The following is an 18,266-nucleotide window of genomic DNA, read 5'->3' on the forward strand; positions in this document are numbered from 1 at the left end:
ATCAAGAATCAAATGAACTTTTTTATAAAGATTGTAACGGGGTTGATGGTTAGGGGTAGAAAAAAGTATATGCGAAGGCTAGAATATATCAGAAAAGAACACAATAAGAATGAGATGCTAGCACGTGAAAAATGGTTCGGCATAAACAATGAAACTCTTACTTTATTCACTACCCAAACTTCAATAACATAATTATATCAATAATACTTCATCAAGATGATCTTTTTTTTATGAGGGGGAGGGGGGCTTTTTCTGTTTTCTTTTCTTTTTTTTTTTTTTTGGCCTCTTTATTTAAAATATATATATACGTCTTTCACTACCCATTCTCATTGCAACAATCACTTCTGAATGCATTATTTATATATACTCAAACTTCGTTTCTAAATGGTGCCGAACAAAAAAGATGCATCACAACGTGAACTTAAAGTAATTCTTTCTAACATAGGGTTCAAATCGGAGAAGACTTAATATCAAAAGAAGTGTATGAGGCTAAAAGATGGTTTAATATCGAAGAAAAATAGGCTAAAAAGTCTCAAATTGGTTAACTAGGGGAAATATATTGTGTTGGGTGATAAGGAAAGGCTCAATGGGTTACCTAATACCCTTATCATTTTCAAAATGGAAGACTCGATAGTTGCAAGTTTAACATGCATAATCAGTCAAGTTTTAGTTCATCTAATTGAGCACTACAAATCACACAAGAAATAATTTCCAAAAGCTTGATAATATGTAGTTTATTTTCTAATGTAAGCTTTTAGGAATATGTACTCGAATTCTCACATGATTCAAATGTCAATCTGGTTCAACATATTTCAAATCCAATATCATCAATCATGTCAGACTAACCTATCACTCAAACCACCTTTGACTCACTTCAGAAAAATCTCAAAAATATGCGAATGAACAGCAAATCAGGCATAAAAAGTAGCACAACATAAAAAATTTGCCCAAAACATTTGCATTACTCTTTCCTCACACCTAAAGCAAACATTGTCCTCAATGTAAACAAAGATAAAATAAGATATGAACTTCCCTGGAATCTGTAAGGTCGGTGCGATTGCGTGTTTTTGCTTTGGATTCCAAACTTCCTCAATTCGATTGTGCGTCTCTTTTAGCCAATACCAAAATCGATGGCTCACGGAGGTCAGATAAGCTGAATAGAGAGGAAAAAGAAGAAAAGCGGCGGTTTGGTGGATCGCCATTTAAAAAGTAGGTTTTTTTTTTTCCAAAATTCTCCAAGAAGTTTTCTACAAAAAAAAATAAAGAATCCAACTCAAATAGGCGATATTTAAAAATAAAACAAAATTTAAAGAAAATAAAATAAATAAAGCTAGAAAACTTAGGTTATCTCCCAAAAAGCGTCTCTCTTTAACGTCTTTGGCTAGACGCAGTTACCATGTTAGCCATTAGGTAGCGCTACTTCAGACCGTCTTACTCACTTCAGTTTTTGTCTTTTACTTTCATGTTTAAAACGATGATTACTCACAAAAAAGTTTCTCTGCAAGATTCACATCATCATTTAAGTGAACAGGCTTCAATTGATTCAAATGCGGCTTCGATTTTATGTCCAAAATAGATTTCTCATTCAATCCCAAGACTCTCTGCATACTTTTGTTAATAACATTCACACTTCACAACGCATTAGATTTTTCAAGGTATTTTATAGAATCGGAAATGATAAATTGTACTTTATCACGATCAAATTCCATAGAAAGTATACCTTGTTTCACATCAATTTTAGTTTGTGCGGTGCACATAAATGGTCTACCTAGTAAAATCGGTGCAGGATTTGGAAAATTATCATAATGCATATCAAACACATAAAAAATAACTGGAAAAATTAATTCGTTAACTTGCACTAGGACATCTTAAATCATTCCTTCAGGGTAAGAATTTGTCCTATCGGCTAATTGTATAATAATTCTAGTTTCTTTTAAAGGCCCAATATTTAAAGACTTATAAGTAGACTTAGGCATCACATTAATTGCAGCTCCTAAATCTAACATTGCTCGTTCAATCTCCAACTTACCTATCTTACAAGAAACCGAGAACATACCTAGATCTCCGCATTTATGAGGAAGCTTACGTTGTAAAACAGTAGATACGCTTTCACCAGTGATTATGCATTCATCTCCCCGTAGTCTCTTCTTGTTCGCAGAAAGATCCTTCAAAAGTTTTGCATATTTCGGCACTTGCTTGATCGCATCCAGTAGGGGTATGTTCAATTCCACCTTTCGAAACATCTCTATCATCTTCTTATTTTTGTCAAACTTCTTTGGTTTTTCAACCTGCAAGGAAACGGTGCAACATTAGTTTTAGTATTAGTAGGTGTATTGAAAGTTACCTTGTTTGATGTTTCAGTGGCGGCTTGCTCTATTTCTTTCTCAATGTATTCCTCATTCTTGTCCTTTGGAACTCCAATCTTTGATACGTCCGAATCTTTTCCATTTTGTATAACAATCGAGCTCACATTCCTCGGTTGGCCATCGGGTTGTGAGGGCAATCTGTCTTTTTCTCTTGACTTCATCTCGCACATCTCATTGGCTATTTGATTTACTTGTTCTTCCAAGTTCCTTATGTTATTCCGAGTTTCTTGTTGAAATTGCAACATGTTAGATTCCATAGTTTTTAGGATATCCTCTAAGGAATTATTCGGAACTGTTTGAGGGGGTTGTGGAGGGTGGTTAGGTGCTGGGAATCCTCTCGGATAATCTCCAAAGTTATCTTGTTGATTCTCATACTTTAAGTTTCGGTGATTTTTCCATCCTGGATTGGAGGAATTCGAGTAGTGGTTGTATGCTCTTGGGATGAATCATGCAGCACTGACATCTACTTCTTGACTCAAAGTAGGACAAATATCAGTAGGATGTTCCGAACTTGTGCAGATTCCGCAAGCCTTAACTTGTGCCTTCCTTTAAACAAATTGTCGAACAAATGAAGTCAGTTCAGTCAATTATTGTTGAATAGAACTCACCTCGTTTGCTTGTTTAGTTGCTACTACTTCTCTTTGTCCGAACTTTTGTGAGTTCATCGCCATATTGTTCAGTAAGTCTCACGCCTCTCTAGGAGTTTTGTTCATCAAGGCCCCTCCACTTGCTGCGTCTATGATTCTCCTGTCGATGGAAGTCAAACTTTCATAGAAATGTTGAATCAGTAACTGCACGGGGATTTGATGATGGGGACATCAAATAAGTAGAGCATTAAAGTGGTTCCAATATTCAAATAAAGACTCCTTCTTGTTGTGTCATTCTGCATCTCTCTTTTCTCATGATCGCAGCTCGTGAAGCGGGAAAATACTTTTTGAGAAACTTTCTCTTTATGTCAATCCATGTAGTGACGCTTCCGGAAAATGGATTGAATAGCCAATCTTTTGCAGCGTCCTTCGGTGATAAGGGAAAAGCACGAAGCTTTATTTGATCTTCTGTTACTCCTTGTGGCTTCATACTTGTGCAAACGACATCAAATTCTTGAAGATGCTTATGTGACTCTTTTTCTGACAACCCATGAAAAGAAGGCAACAAGTGTATTAGTCCTGATTTTAATTCAAAAACACTGTTACCGTCTACCATCGGGTATGTTATGCAGAGATGCTGTTGAGTCAAGTTAGGAGCTGCCAACTCCCTTAGTGTCCTTTGATCCATATCTTCTTCTAGCTCTAACTCGTCAGAACTCAAATCGCTAAATGATTCTAAAGCTAAATCTTTTTAATTCAAAAGCACTATTACCGTCTACCATCGAGTATGTTATGCAGAGATGCTGCTGAGTCAAATTAGGAGCTGCCAACTCCCATAGTATCCTTTGATCCATCTCTTCTTCTAACTCTAACTCGTCAGAACTCAAATCGCTAGATGATTCTAAAGCTAAATCTTTTTAGCGACGCTCCCAACTTTCTTTTCTTAATCAATACGCAGTCTTCTCAATCTCAGGGTCCAAAATCAAGTTACATGTGTGATCAGATCTCGACATAAACTAGAAAAAGTCAAATTTTTTAAAAATAATATAAAACAACCAAAGATAAATTGAACCAATTAGAATTCCCCCGCAACGGAGCTAATATTTGAGAGGCGTTCTTCACACTCTGCAAAATTTAAATAAAATAAACCTACTTCTACAATAAAAATAACGTTGTATAGATGAAGTATGGTCGTCTCCTAAGATAATTAAAAATATTTTATTTTCGATTGTTTAATTTATAAATATAATAAAATGGGAGATTTTTTTAAGTAGGAAATAAAAATAAAATAACAAACTAAAAACTCTACGGTCACAAGTCCAACCCCTATACCATTAGGTTATCCCTTACGGGAAAACTTTATTGTTTATTTGATTGTATTAAAAGTTGGACTAGAATTTTAAATAATAAAATTTTAAAAAAAATTAATATAATATAAATAGATGTTATATAATTTTTAAAATCTTAAATTAGTTTTTAATGAAATATAAAAATATCTAATGTTTGATTTGGTAATATATTATTGAAAAATTAGTTAATTGTGAAATTTGACTTTTAATTTATTTTTCCTTTGTTAAAAATGATAAAATAAAAAATGTTTATTTATCACACAAAATTATAAAAATACTTTTTATTTTAGTATTTCGGCGTAAAGTATTATATTTTGATATTGTATATGTAATTCGGTTAAAAATAATTTGATTTGGTATAAAAAATATTGGATTATATTGTATATCGTTCCAAATTTTTTGGTTTATTTTTCGATACCATACCAAAAAATTGGTATTTAATACAATAATACTAATATTTTTTATTTTCTGTATATATTAAAAATGTCAAATTGTATATTGCTACAACACGAAAAATGTTCGGTTGGTACCATGCATATCATAACGAAAATTTATAATTTTTGATATTTTTTATACAGTATACTTGCTATTTCGACAATTTGATATTTTTTCATCAAAAAGTTCGGTACGTAATTATTGATATAATATTGGTATGATAAAATATCAAACTAAAAAATTTTGATACGGTGTACTATATACAATATAAAATTTGGTATATCATGAGAATCATTCCTACCAATAACTAAATTCGAAAATTTTAATGTATCGTTTTGCTTAAAATTTTTATAGTTACAATTTTTATTGTATTAATTAAATTTAAATAATTAAAACCAATTTATTTTTTATTATCTAATTGCTCATATCAATTTATAATCAATACAAAAATTATTTTATAAAATAATTTCAGTAAATATAATATTCAATATTAAAATAAATAAAGAGACAACAAGTGAGGCGTACCCATTTATTTCTCCAGTGTCTTTTTCAAGTAATCGAACTAACCTTATCTTAATCGGATTCTGGTCCCATTCTCATTTTTCATTCCCAAATATCTAAACTGACTCACCAAAGCAACTCATTAAAAAGGACAAACCAATGTAGTGACATCCTTTGATTATTTATTTATTTATTTATTTTATTATTATTAGTCCACTGCCCACTATTAAATTTTGTTTATACAATAATTTTAAAGTTTTTTTGTACAATCAAGAAAACATATAAGAACGTCAAATTTGTTAATTTAGTTCAAGATGATTTACATTTGGGGACGGTGTGTTTCTTTTGATGATTAACACTTAACTCTGTGTTTCTTTTGATAATTTTGGAAAAAAATTGATTTAAATTTGATATATAAATAATATTTGATGAGATATTTTGTGAGAAGAAAAAATATATTTTTTTAAAAAAAATATAGAGTCTAAATAATAAGATTTGAAAAAATTGCAGTAAAGAAACAAACCTTTACATGTGCATCGCTTAATTGTTTTTAACTTGAACTTTATAGCACATCAATTTTGATACTATTCAATTTATTTAAAATATTATATTTTTTTTGTCATTTAAATTTGTGTTCATTTGATTGAATAGTTGTACGATATGATATAAATAAGAATTGATGTGATATTTAAATATAAAATTGATTTTTAGTATAATATAAAAAATAAAAAATAAATATTTGATTTGATGTTTTTGGAGAGAAAATTTTGTGGGAATAGCAGAAATCCCACAAAATCCCTCAAACAAACACACCCTAAAAGTAAGTAATAATTTTTTTTATAAAAATTATTAAAAAATAAAAATAATTTTATATGAAAATAATGAAAATAATTTTCTTTTATAGTAAAAAAATTATAAAAATTATTAAAAAAATAAAAATAATTTTATATGATAAAAAATATATATATAAATTTGAACGACCAAAAAGTATAGGATACAATTTTTTTAGTATTTTTTTTATAACTTAAAACGTTAATAGGTCTTAAAAAATGTGTCGAAACGAACCTTGAGCCTCTCTCGCATACATGATTCTTATTTAAAATTCCAAGTGGCTGTCTAGAAACTCTGCTCTAGTGGATAAGTCTTGCCATTCAAATGGAATAAGGATAAGCACTAAATAGCCACGTGTACCTTCCCATGTCAACATCCCACGGTCAGATCTCGCAGGACCACATGCACCCGCGTAGCATCGGAACAAGAACCGCCCACAGTCTCCCTAGTGTATTCGAATATTATAAGTTGTGATCTTTCTATGAATTTTATCGTATATTTTTATTATTAATATTTTTTTCTTTAAAAAAATTATATTAAATATTTTTTTTTATATTATATTATAAATTTATTTTACGATTAAAAATATGGTATCAATTTTTATTTATATCACATTAAATAATTATTAAATTTAATATTTTATTATTCAAAAATTTTAACCCAAAAATTAAAAACCAAGTAGCTTTATGTACACAATACACTTTCACTCAAGTTATTCATTCTTTAAAAAATACCATATCAAATATATTTTTTTTCACAAAATATCAAATTAAATACTTAATCTTTTTATCTTTTACAAATTTTCAAATTTCCAAATACCTCCGTAACTCTCGATCTAAACAATAGAGTTTTTATACTCTCTCCGTCCCACATAATTTGTCCCTATTTTTTATTTTTGTCCGCTCAGCATAATTTGTCCTTTTTATTTTTGGAAATATAATTATGCATTTTAATAGTATTTTAAATTTTAAATTTTATAATTTTTTTAATTTTAATTAAATTATTTACTTATTTTAATTTTAATTTATAATTATTTTTATTAAATAATAATTATTTTTATTAAGATATTTTTTAATTATTTACTAATTATCCTTTACCTAAATGATCGTGTTAATAGACTCGTGGGACGGAGGGGGTATCTTTGTATATTATATTGCCTTGCCTACAGTGTTTGGCATTATTGGGGGCCAGACTTGAATTTCATTTCAAAGTGCCATTTGTTTTTATTATTTGTGAAACTGTGGGTGGATCACTGAGTGGAAAAAGCCATACACACACATACATACATAGCAGAAAGACAGAAAAGAAAGAAAGAAAGAATCAGAAGAGAGAGAGAGAAGATGGGTGTGGAGGAGAGCGAAAGCCCGACGAGCCCAGAGGCCAAGTTTGGGAGGCAGGTTGAGGATTTGTGGGATGTTCAGGAGCCTCAGCTCAGCCCTACTGAGAAATTGAATGCCTGTTTCGAGAGTATTCCTGTCTCTGCTTTCCCCCTCGCTGCTCCATCACAAGGTAACACTACTCTCTCTCTTTCTTTCTCTCTCTCTCTCTCTAATCCTCTTTGGTTTCTTTTTTCTTTTTTTTGTTAATTTGATTCTTGATTCAGTTTTCACTTAGTTGGTTATCAGAGTTTTGTTATGATCGAAACTTTTTGGCTGTTCGAATTCTGGAAAGTTTTTTTTATCAATCTGTCGTCAGGTAATCGGATTGAGTAATTGTTTGATGAGTAGAGAACATGAATGAATTGGATGATATTCAGAGGTCTATTTCTTTGCTAAGAGAGCTGACATAGGAAGAGTTTAGGAGTGTCGTAATCAAACTATTTATGATGTTTTCATTTTAAAAGATTTTATAGGTAAAAAAGAACTTATCAATAACAGGGATTTTAATAAAAGATAGATATTAGATCGCTATATATTTAATAGAAGGAACATATTAGAGGTGATATTTGTTAAGAGGTAAAAATTATTCTATCGAAGATGGCATAGGCCAAACAAGAATGGAAACACAAATAACAATGGTCATGGAGCTTTTGATCCGGTCAAATAAGTATGGTGGTGCTGATATGACTGAATTAGTATATGTCATTGGGTGACCAAAATATATTTATAAATATCTCTAACATATTTATAATATTATTATAATTCATCCTATACTATCACTATAAGAAAATATTATTTTTATAACAAGATTTTTTCGTCTTTAAATTCACTTTTTCCGTTACTAATGGTATTAGAGACGGAATTAATGATGGAATTACGTCAGCTACGTGATCTTTAGGGTAACGTCCAAAATGCCTATACGAACTCAATTTATTATTTCGGTCTAAAAATGTGATTTAGGGACGGAATTTCGTTATAAATATACTTATTTTTTTGTAGTGTATCTTATAACAAAGTATATGTTGTAGCATAGACTGATCCCGTCAAATTATAACCTTGCTAACTTTGTCTGATCAGTATAGTATAGTATCTGTGGTCGATAAAAATACAACCTTTCTTTTATTGACTTTATTGTTAAAATAAATACTCCATTTTTTAGTTTGTACCAAGGTCGTCTATTTTTTTTTGCTACACAAAAATTTATAGTTTATTTTCTATTTTAGTAAAAGTAATTATATACTCGTATCAAATGATCTTTAACTTTGACTTATTTACAAATATATTATTACATATACAATTTTTAATTTATTATGAAAAAGCAAATGGCTCCGTTGGATTGGATTGGAACGGAACGGAGGGAGTACATCCTTTGTTTTATGATGTGAAAATCCACAGGGCACGAAGTCGTGTTAAAGCACAGTAGTGTGCAAATTAGGCCAACAAAGTAAAACATACTAAGGCGGACAAGACAAATTGAGGACATCGATCTTGCGGTCACAAATCCACCTATCAAACCAATTCAGTCGCCGTTTGCGATGTCTAGTGCGTGCTCGGTTAATTTCTTTTATGTTGATTGTGTGATTAGTGGTGTCTCAGTTAAATTTTGTGTCGAATTTTCGCTGCAAGCGATATCTCCAAGAGATGTAGGCAAGAATAAATTGGAGCTTCTAACATGAATCTATTAACGATAGCTGTAAAAGAATTCTACTCGAATAAATACCATCATTTATGGCGTACTTATATGTGTAATAGAAACATAGCCATTGGATGTCTCAATCCCATAATTATCGTTGTTCTTGCATGCAGTGATCGAAATAACATCAGACACAAGCCTGGCTGAAGCCGTCAAGCTACTTGCCCGGCACAGAATACTCAGCGCTCCGGTGGTGGACGTCAAGGCACCTGAGGACGCCACCTGGATCGACAGATACATAGGCGTCGTCGAGTTTGCTGGAATTGTTGTCTGGATCTTACATCAGGTTGGTTTCGCTTGTCCGAAACCCAGGCTGTTGTTCTTATTCTATTCACACAACTGACCAATAGCTTTTCCTGCAGTCGGAAAAGATAGAAGGGCAATCTCCATTCGACGCTGCGATGAACATCTCCGAGCACGACATGGGACCCGCCGTCGCAGCAGTAGCTAACGGAATATCTTCTCCGAGGTTTAAGAGCATGCATCCCGACTCTCCAACAGCCACTTGCGGAAAATTTTTCGAAACTCTTACAGCCTCCGACTTGTACAAAAATACAAAGGTTCTTCTTCTCTTACAGCTGACCGTAATGTAACGATTTGTATTATTAAACAAAGTCCTCGCTCTTTGTCGGACAAACAGGTTGGAGATATTTCCGGATGCTTTCGCTGGGCCCCGTTTCTCGCGCTGCAGAAAGCCAACTCGTTTTTAACGATGCTATTGCTTCTGTCGAAGTACAGAATGAAGAGCGTTCCCGTAGTCGACTTAGGAGAAGCGAAGGTCGACAACATCATCACTCAAAGCTCGGTTATTCACATGTTGAAAGAATGTTCCGGGCTTCATTGGTTCGAAAGCTGGGGCTCTAAAAAGCTTTGCGAACTCGGGTTGCCTTTGATGAAACCGAACCACATCATAAAGGTAATCGATCTCATGAACTTTTATAATTAACTTGTGGCATTGAATATGAACTGCTTTGGAGTCTTCCGGCGCATTTTGAGCCAAATCACGATTAGTTAAGATTGTAATAATCGGGTTTTGCAGGTGTATGAAGATGACCCGGTGCTGCAGGCATTCAGGCTAATGAGAGAGAATGGAGTTGGGGGCGTGCCCGTCGTTGCAAGTGACGGGAATAAGGCAGTCGGTAATATAAGTATCCGCGATATCCAATTCCTTCTCATGGCACCCGATCTCTACAAGGAATACAGGTCCGTCGAAAACCTTTCTTCGCTTCATTTAACTAGCATTAAGACACCATCATTTATTTATGTTTCAAAATTACGTAAATTCTATAAAGAAAACAATACGACGTTTAAATATGCAATCTTAATTACCGAAACATAAGGTCGTAAACGGGTTCATATGAGTTGAATTGTGAAGAGTGTGTGTTGGCATATGCCATATATAGCGTTAAGATTTCAACTTCATATACTCCCTCATTCTCGATTCAAAATATTTTTTTTTACTATTTTTGTCTATTTCATTTTTTTTCTTATTTTAGTAAAAGTAATCATATACTAATAGAAAAATACTATTAACTTTTATTTAAATTATAAATATACAATTACATATACAATTATTTTATATATAAAGTCAAAAAATAATAATGTCTAAACTTATTACAGACTTTCATTTTCAATGACAAATAAAAACTACTTCTTCTGTCATTCAAATTTATTTTTATTTTTCCTTTTGGTTTTTCATCTAAATTTATTCTCGTTTCTTTTTTAATAGTTAGTACTGCTTTTTCTACTTATTTTTTTTACCAAAAAAAATAAAAGTCTATATTTTTTCCTATTTTTTTAAAAATTTGTGTCCTGTCAAATGAGCACAACGGGGAGAATATAATTTGTTAATGTACTACAAAATTCCAAAGGGTTACATTCTAGTAGGACGGAGGGAGTATATTGTAATTTTTATTCGATATAGTAAAATTTTTTGTTTTGCAGGTAATCAAATTGTTCTGAGCTTTATATTGTTTTACCTTAGATCCTTTGATATTTATATAATATAATATATATATGTGTGTGTTAATAGATCAATTACGGCGAAAAACTTTTTGACGGTGGTTGCAAGCTACCAAGAGAAACATCGGAGTGCAGCGCCATTTCCGAGCAAAATGGTCACATGCCGGAGGGACGACACTTTAAAGGATGCTATTGCAAAGCTGGATTCGATGAAGATCCACCGCATATACGTCGTGGATGAGTCGGGGAACCTCGAGGGAGTTGTGACTCTGAGAGACATAATCTCGAAGCTGGTGCACGAGCCTCGCGGCTACTTCGGAGACTTCTTCGACGGGGTGTTGCCGCTGCCGGCCAACAGCAGGGTCTAAGGACAGCCAGCCTGTGCGTGCTCCATATTAGCCGGATCGAGTCTAGTCGGGTCGGGTCGAGTTGTTGGGCTTTTCCGAAGGTGATTTGTAGAGTTGATGGGAATAAAATGGAGGGGGATTTGAAGAGGAATAAGGAAAGACTCGAACATGAGATATTGTTCCTTTGTAATATATATATAGTTGTAATATGTATAGGTTTATGGTTTGGTTATAGCCTTTTGTGGCAAACTTTGTTGTAGGATCAAGAAATGGAACGAGTGTTCTGCATTTGTGCGACTGCCTCCTGCTCCTTGGCAACTTTTGTTTATTTGACTATTAACTTAGTGTTGCGAAAAATGGGTTACTTTCGCACAAACTTTGAAATATCATATCCAATGAATATTAAAGAAAATTTTCTAAGTAATCGGAAAAGATACAAAGTTCATTTAAAATTCAATGTTCTTTAAATCTTTTGTAATTTTTTTGAAAGAATTTTTTCCGCTAAATTAAAGCATAATAAATAATTGTAAATATAAAAATCAAAGCAACATCAAATTTAACCAGGTTCGACAAAATCATGTCTATATTCTCGGAGAATCAGATAGATTCATATCTGAAAGAGGTTGACAATAAGTTCTTTCAAAATGGACTATTTGTCCCTCTGTTAGAGGTGTTCCAGAAATGTCTGCGATCGAGTAAATAGTTCTACGCAACTAAAATTATATAATGAGAGAAGATAAGAAATACAACACAATTAGAATATAAAGATTGTGTTGCGGGATGAATCGAAACCACGGGCAGGGGATCAATACACTACAAAAAAAAATTGAAAATTGCAATGGAATATTGCCAACGAATACAATCTATTGCAAAATTGCAACGGAACTTGTTAGGCAACAATGAAATAGTCTCAATTACTATATTTTGTGAGAGAATACTGCAATAGAATAGATTTGTCACAAATATTTTTCAAATTACACAAGGAATATAATATTCCGTTGCAAAATTGCGACGAAATAGCAATATATTAAATTTGTTGCAGATTTCCCAAAAATTATGCAACGAATAAAATATTCCGTTGCAAAATTACTATGGAAATAGCAATAGATTAAATTTGTTGCAAATTTCCCAAAAATTATGCAACGAATAAAATATTCCGTTGCAAAATTACTATGGAAATAGCAATAGATTAAATTTGTTGCAAATTTCCCAAAAATTATGCAACGAATACAATATTCCGTTGCAAAATTAATATGGAAATAGCAATAGATTAAATATGTTGCAGATTTTCCAAAAATTATGCAACAAATATAATATTTCGTTGCAAAATTGCGACAGAAATAACAACAAATTAAATTTGTTGCAGAGTTCAAATAAAAAAAAATTAATTTTATAAATAATTTAATAATTATTATTTTTTAAATTTTAAATTTAATTTTTAATAATTAATTTTATTTATTTATTAAATAATTTTTATTTTTAATTTTTTATATATTTTTTATTAATTAAATTGTTACAATATAAAAATAATTAAAATAATAAATATAGTAAATAATTAAATTATAAAAATATTGTAATAGATAATAAAATAATTTAAATTATATAGGGTAAACTGTTTTTTAGTCCCGTGGACTCTCTTATCATTTTAGTTCCATAAGTGGAGCATGTCACAAACTAGTCCTATAAGTGAAAAATTTTCGTTGTTTTAGTCCTCCGGCGCCGGAGACGCCCGCGTGGCTCGCCGGAGGTGACGTGTCCGCCAGATGTCCCGTCAGGTCAGCGACACCTGGCGGACACGTAGATTTATTTATTTTTTTAATTTTTTTTAATTGGACCAAATAAAAAAATAAAAAAAATGCAAATAAAATTAAAAATAAGTTTTAAAAAAAAATTTAAAACATGAAAAAAAAAAATCTACGTGTCTGCCAGGTGTCACTGACCTAGCGGACACGTCACCTCCGGCGAGCCACGCGGGCGTCTCCGGCGTCGGAGGACTAAAACAACAAAAATTTTTCACTTATGAAACTAGTTTGCGACAGGCTCCACTTACGAGACTAAAATGATAAATGAGTCCAGTTACGGGACTAAAAAAACAGTTTACCCAATTATATAATAAAAAATTATAAAATATAAAATATAAATAAAAAAATATTAATGGTATTATTATTTTTTATATTATTAATAATTATTTATATTTATTAATATTATTATTATTATATTTTAAATTTTAATTATAAATATAATGATATTATTATAAAATATACACAATCTAACCGTATCCACACTCCACAGACGCCGCAGCCGCCCTCGCACACAGGTTCTTCTCTTCCTTCCGATGCCGCAGCCGCGCCTGCGCCCGCACACGCAGGTTCTCCCTCTTCCTTCCTTCTTCCTCCCATCCCATTCCTTTCCTTTCTCCACCTTTCCTCCTTATTTCTTCTTCTTCTGCTGCGCGCCTGCCTGCCTCTGCCATGGTGAGAGATTATAAAAAAAAAAAAAAAAAGCCTTTCTTATGTACGTACGTCTCTTCGTGATGGAAGCTGCCGGATTGTTCTTGAGCGTCGTCCCCAAACCAATTGCTGCCGACGACAATAAATCACATTGTGCGGCCGGTCTCGGTTCAACGTATAGGCGCCTGTCTTTCGCAGCATCTAATATAGGTAGGAATGGCGTCAGTTTCCCATTGTTGAGGCGTCGTTCTGGATTTGAATCTCACAGGCAAAGGTCATTGATCGTGTCTCCGAAGGCCGTGTCCGATTCCCAGAATTCGCAGACTTGCCTCGATCCAGCAGCGGACAAGGTAGTTAATCCATTCTGTGATTATTCATTCGCTGTTTAATTGTGAGTGTGCATAAAACTTACTGTCTTCGTTGATGTTCTTTTTTTTTTTTTTTGGCATGGACGGTTTTATATGGAAATTGGGAGAATGTAAAAATGAAAATGAATCTTATGGATCTGCGCGTATTGTTTCATGTGTCATTTGAACATTTGTTTTAATTCAAAGTTATATCAGTGTTTTGCCATGGATCTATAGTTTTCTCTCTCGATATGCAACAATTATTCAGAATACATCATGTTCAAACAAAGTTATACGATTAACTGTAGCGCTCTACATTTGGCAGAACCAAAGCTTGCAGTGCACTTTCAAAGCTTTACATCTGTTAATATTACCGTTCATATCTGCAATATTAATATGTAGTTGTTTGGTCACAGATTTAACAAAATTGGTGGGAAATGAATTAATGTTTATAACTTTGTTTTGAGGATCATTGATTAATTTTATAGAAAGAACGAGTGGGCTGCAATGGAAGATAATACCCAATTAGTTTGTTCATAGTAACAAACATTCTGTAGATTTCACCGAATATTCCTTTACTTATCAGAATCTGTGAAAGTCTGATATATTTGAGGACTACTCAGGTCTTATATATAATCTGGATCAATAATTCTCTTTCCTTGTTCTTGATCAGAGTGTCTTGGGAATTATTCTAGGAGGTGGAGCTGGTACTAGACTTTATCCTCTCACAAAGAAGAGGGCAAAGCCGGCAATTCCTCGTGGAGCTGGTACTACCTTTCAAGGGCATATGCAAGTAACATGGGCGGTTACAAGAATGAAGGCTTTGTTGAGGTTTTTGCAGCTCAACAGAGTCCAGAAAATCCAAATTGGTTCCAGGTACCTTTCATTAATCCAGTATTCTTGAAGTTTCCTCACCCATAAATGACAAAGTAGGTGTATAACAGTCCCCATAGCTAAACCTCTTGTTCTGTTTTTGTTTAGCTTAAATATTTCTTTAGATTTTTTTGCGTTTTTGTGGATTATCTACCAATTGTTTATATTTAATTTCATTTCCAGGGTACAGCAGATGCTGTAAGGCAATATTTATGGCTGTTTGAAGAGCACAATGTTCTTGAGTTCCTCATTCTTGCCGGAGATCATTTGTACAGAATGGACTATGAGAAATTCATTCAGGCCCACAGAGAAACAGACACTGATATCAGTGTTGCTGCATTGCCTATGGATGAAAAACGTGCCTCAGCATTTGGACTAATGAAAATCGATGAAGAGGGACGGATTATTGAATTTGCAGAGAAACCAAATAGAGAACAGTTAAAAGCTATGCAGGTTGCTATGCTGTCTAGTAAATAATAGATTGAGGGTTCAAAGTTTGCTACGAAATTATCCATCTTTATTCGCCTAATGGCTTGGTTTCGCAGGTCGATACTTACCATCTTGGGACTTGATGATACTAGAGCAAAGGAGATGCCATACATTGTAAGTATGGGAATATATGTTATCAGCAAAGATGTGATGATAAATCTTCTCCGAGACAAGTTTCCTCCGTCTAATGATTTCGGAAGTGAAGTTATTCCTGGAGCTACAGCCAGCGGACTAAGAGTATGTAACTCAAATATGTGTTTCCATCCTTCTTTACATCAAACACTACCACTTTTGATAATCTTTAGACCAGTTGGGAGCTAATTTATGTCTTCTATGTAGGTGCAAGCTTACTTGTTCAATGGCTACTAGGAAGATATTGGTACCATTGAAGCTTTCTGCAATGCTAATCTAGGGATCACGAAAAAGCCTGTGCCAGATTTCATGTAAGAATTTCCTTTCTTAATCTGCCTTTTCTGTTCCATTACGATAGGCTGTGCCACTAATAATGTCTCTAATCATAGAACATTGAAATACCTTATGTTGCCACTTGCTTCTTGTAGCTTCTACGATCGATCTGCTCCAATCTACACCCAGCCTAGGTACCTACCTCCTTCGAAAATGCTGGATGCAGATGTCACAGATAGTGTCATTGGTGACGGCTGTGTGAGCACCATCCATTCATAGGCCCGAACCCGATTCAGGTGGTGGTAGTGCTCCGATATCATGATATTTTATCATTACAAGTGTTTTACTTACGACCTTAGTTGTTTTTGTATGATATTATGGTAACTTGAATTAGATTTATACATTTTTCTGATATGTGCTACTTGCGGTACTCATTCTAAATACATTGTGTTTTTGGTCTATTGATAGTTATATGATTTCAACTAGTTCTTGTATCTTTGAGAAGATATATTAATCGAATCATTAAATTTATTGATTATGGAGGATTGGATTCATATTTTTGAGATAGATATTGAAAAAAAAAAATTGACTAAAAATTGCGACCGAATTAGCAATAGTTATATTCTCTCGCAATTTGCTATTGTATTTGCAACGGATCTTGCAACATATATATTCTTTTTTAAAATGCGTTGCAAAAACTTGCAACAGAATTAGCCACTGATCTTTTCAATTACATTGCACTATGATAACAATATGTTTCTTTAGTAAAATTCCGTAACAAAAGATTGCTATAGAAATGACTATCCCTAATTCTATTGCAATTATCTGCAACGGAAAATTTTAATTGTCGCATTGGGTTACTACAATAATATTTACTACAACTTCCACTTGGTCGCAAATTCCGTTGTAATTGAACGTTATGACCGAAATTTTGTCAGTTGTGACGGAATTTTTTCGTAGTAATTTGTAATTTTTTTTGTAGTGATATAAGCGCAATTCATCCCCAATTCAATTCCGTAGGCGACGTGGGATGCAGGTGTAGCCACAAAGATTGACTTTTCCAACAAATCTCCACTTTGACGACCTCCAAATCCCATCCATAGTATTTTTTACAAAACTCTCCCAATGTAAAATTTGGGTGGGCCTCCAAACGTGCTTTTCAGCGCTAACTTCAAACTCTTAAAATATTTATCAAGTTCAAACCATGTTTGAACTTGATACACCTTATACATTTTTTTAACATACCTGCAGGATTATCCGTGGTCTTAATCTTTTGCACCTTGACTCCACATTTCTTTAATTATTTTTCGCACAAAATGGTACCACACATCGATATGTTATGTTCTAGCAAAATATATCTGATTCTTTGCTAAGTGAATGGCACTTTGACCGTCACAAAACACACCCAAACAATCCCTGTAACCAATTGCTTCCTTGACAGCCTTAGTGATGGTCATGTATTGTGCCTCTATTGTTGATAAAGCAACAGTAGAATATAAGGTAGACTTCCAACTAACTGGTGTGTTTGCAAGAGTAAACACATAGCCAATAGTTGATCGTTGTTTATCCAAATATATTGCATAGTTTGAATCGTAGTACCCAACTATATGTTGACCACTACCATTATTTCTTTGAAACACTAATCCAAAATCTAAGGGTTTTAAGATATACCTTTGAATTCATTCCACGGCCTGCAGTAACATGTCATCTGCATAGAGCAGAAAATAAATAAGTGATACATCAAGTAGTTTACAAAAATACACACAGATCAAACATGCTCATGGTGTACTTCTGGCTGGTTATGAATTAATCAAATCATTTGTACCACTACCTTAAAGATTGTTTCAATTCATACAGCGATTTGCTCAACTTGCATACCCAACCTTCTTTTCCAGCAACTTTAAATCCTTTGGTTCATCACGTAGATTTCTTCCTCCAAATCACCGTATAAGAACGCTATCTTTACATCCATTTAAATTAGTTTCAAGTCGTATTGCACTACCAAGACCAACAAAATAGAAATAGAGAATGTTTTACAATAAGAGGAAGTACCTCATTATAATCAATTATCTCCTTCTGATCATTGTCTTTGGCTACCAATCTTGCCTTGTAGCGTACATCGGTATGATTTGAAAATCCTTCTTTGTAAGTATAGATCCACTTGCAACCAATTATTTTCTTTCCCTTGGAAATTCAGATAACTTCCATGTGTGATTTGTTTTAAGGGACTGCATTTCCTCGTCCATGGCTTT

The 18,266-nt window shown here is 33.1% G+C and overlaps 1 protein-coding gene, 1 long non-coding RNA gene and 1 pseudogene across 2 annotated transcripts; 2 read left to right on the plus strand and 1 right to left on the minus strand.

The window, feature by feature from the left end:
- Window positions 1-7,247: 7,247 nt before the first annotated feature.
- On the plus strand, window positions 7,248-11,738 carry LOC127240922 (SNF1-related protein kinase regulatory subunit gamma-1). Its single transcript, XM_051259776.1, has 6 exons — window positions 7,248-7,578; window positions 9,255-9,427; window positions 9,504-9,701; window positions 9,782-10,057; window positions 10,181-10,344; window positions 11,174-11,738. Exons 1-6 carry the CDS (start codon window positions 7,410-7,412, stop codon window positions 11,469-11,471), a joined length of 1,278 nt encoding a protein of 425 aa, XP_051115733.1. The 5' UTR covers window positions 7,248-7,409; the 3' UTR covers window positions 11,472-11,738.
- Window positions 11,739-13,583: 1,845 nt separating this feature from the next.
- LOC127240835 (glucose-1-phosphate adenylyltransferase small subunit, chloroplastic-like) lies at window positions 13,584-16,435 on the plus strand (annotated as a pseudogene).
- LOC127240836 (uncharacterized) lies at window positions 14,152-17,959 on the minus strand. The gene is made up of 3 exons (XR_007836370.1): window positions 17,846-17,959; window positions 17,686-17,722; window positions 14,152-14,264 (listed from the first exon to the last, which is right to left on the minus strand). It is a non-coding gene; the product is annotated as an uncharacterized LOC127240836 (long non-coding RNA).
- Window positions 17,960-18,266: the final 307 nt, after the last annotated feature.

Source organism: Andrographis paniculata, unplaced genomic scaffold (assembly GCF_009805555.1).
Source record: "Andrographis paniculata isolate CXL003 unplaced genomic scaffold, ASM980555v1 Contig80END, whole genome shotgun sequence".
NCBI lineage: Eukaryota > Viridiplantae > Streptophyta > Magnoliopsida > Lamiales > Acanthaceae > Andrographis > Andrographis paniculata.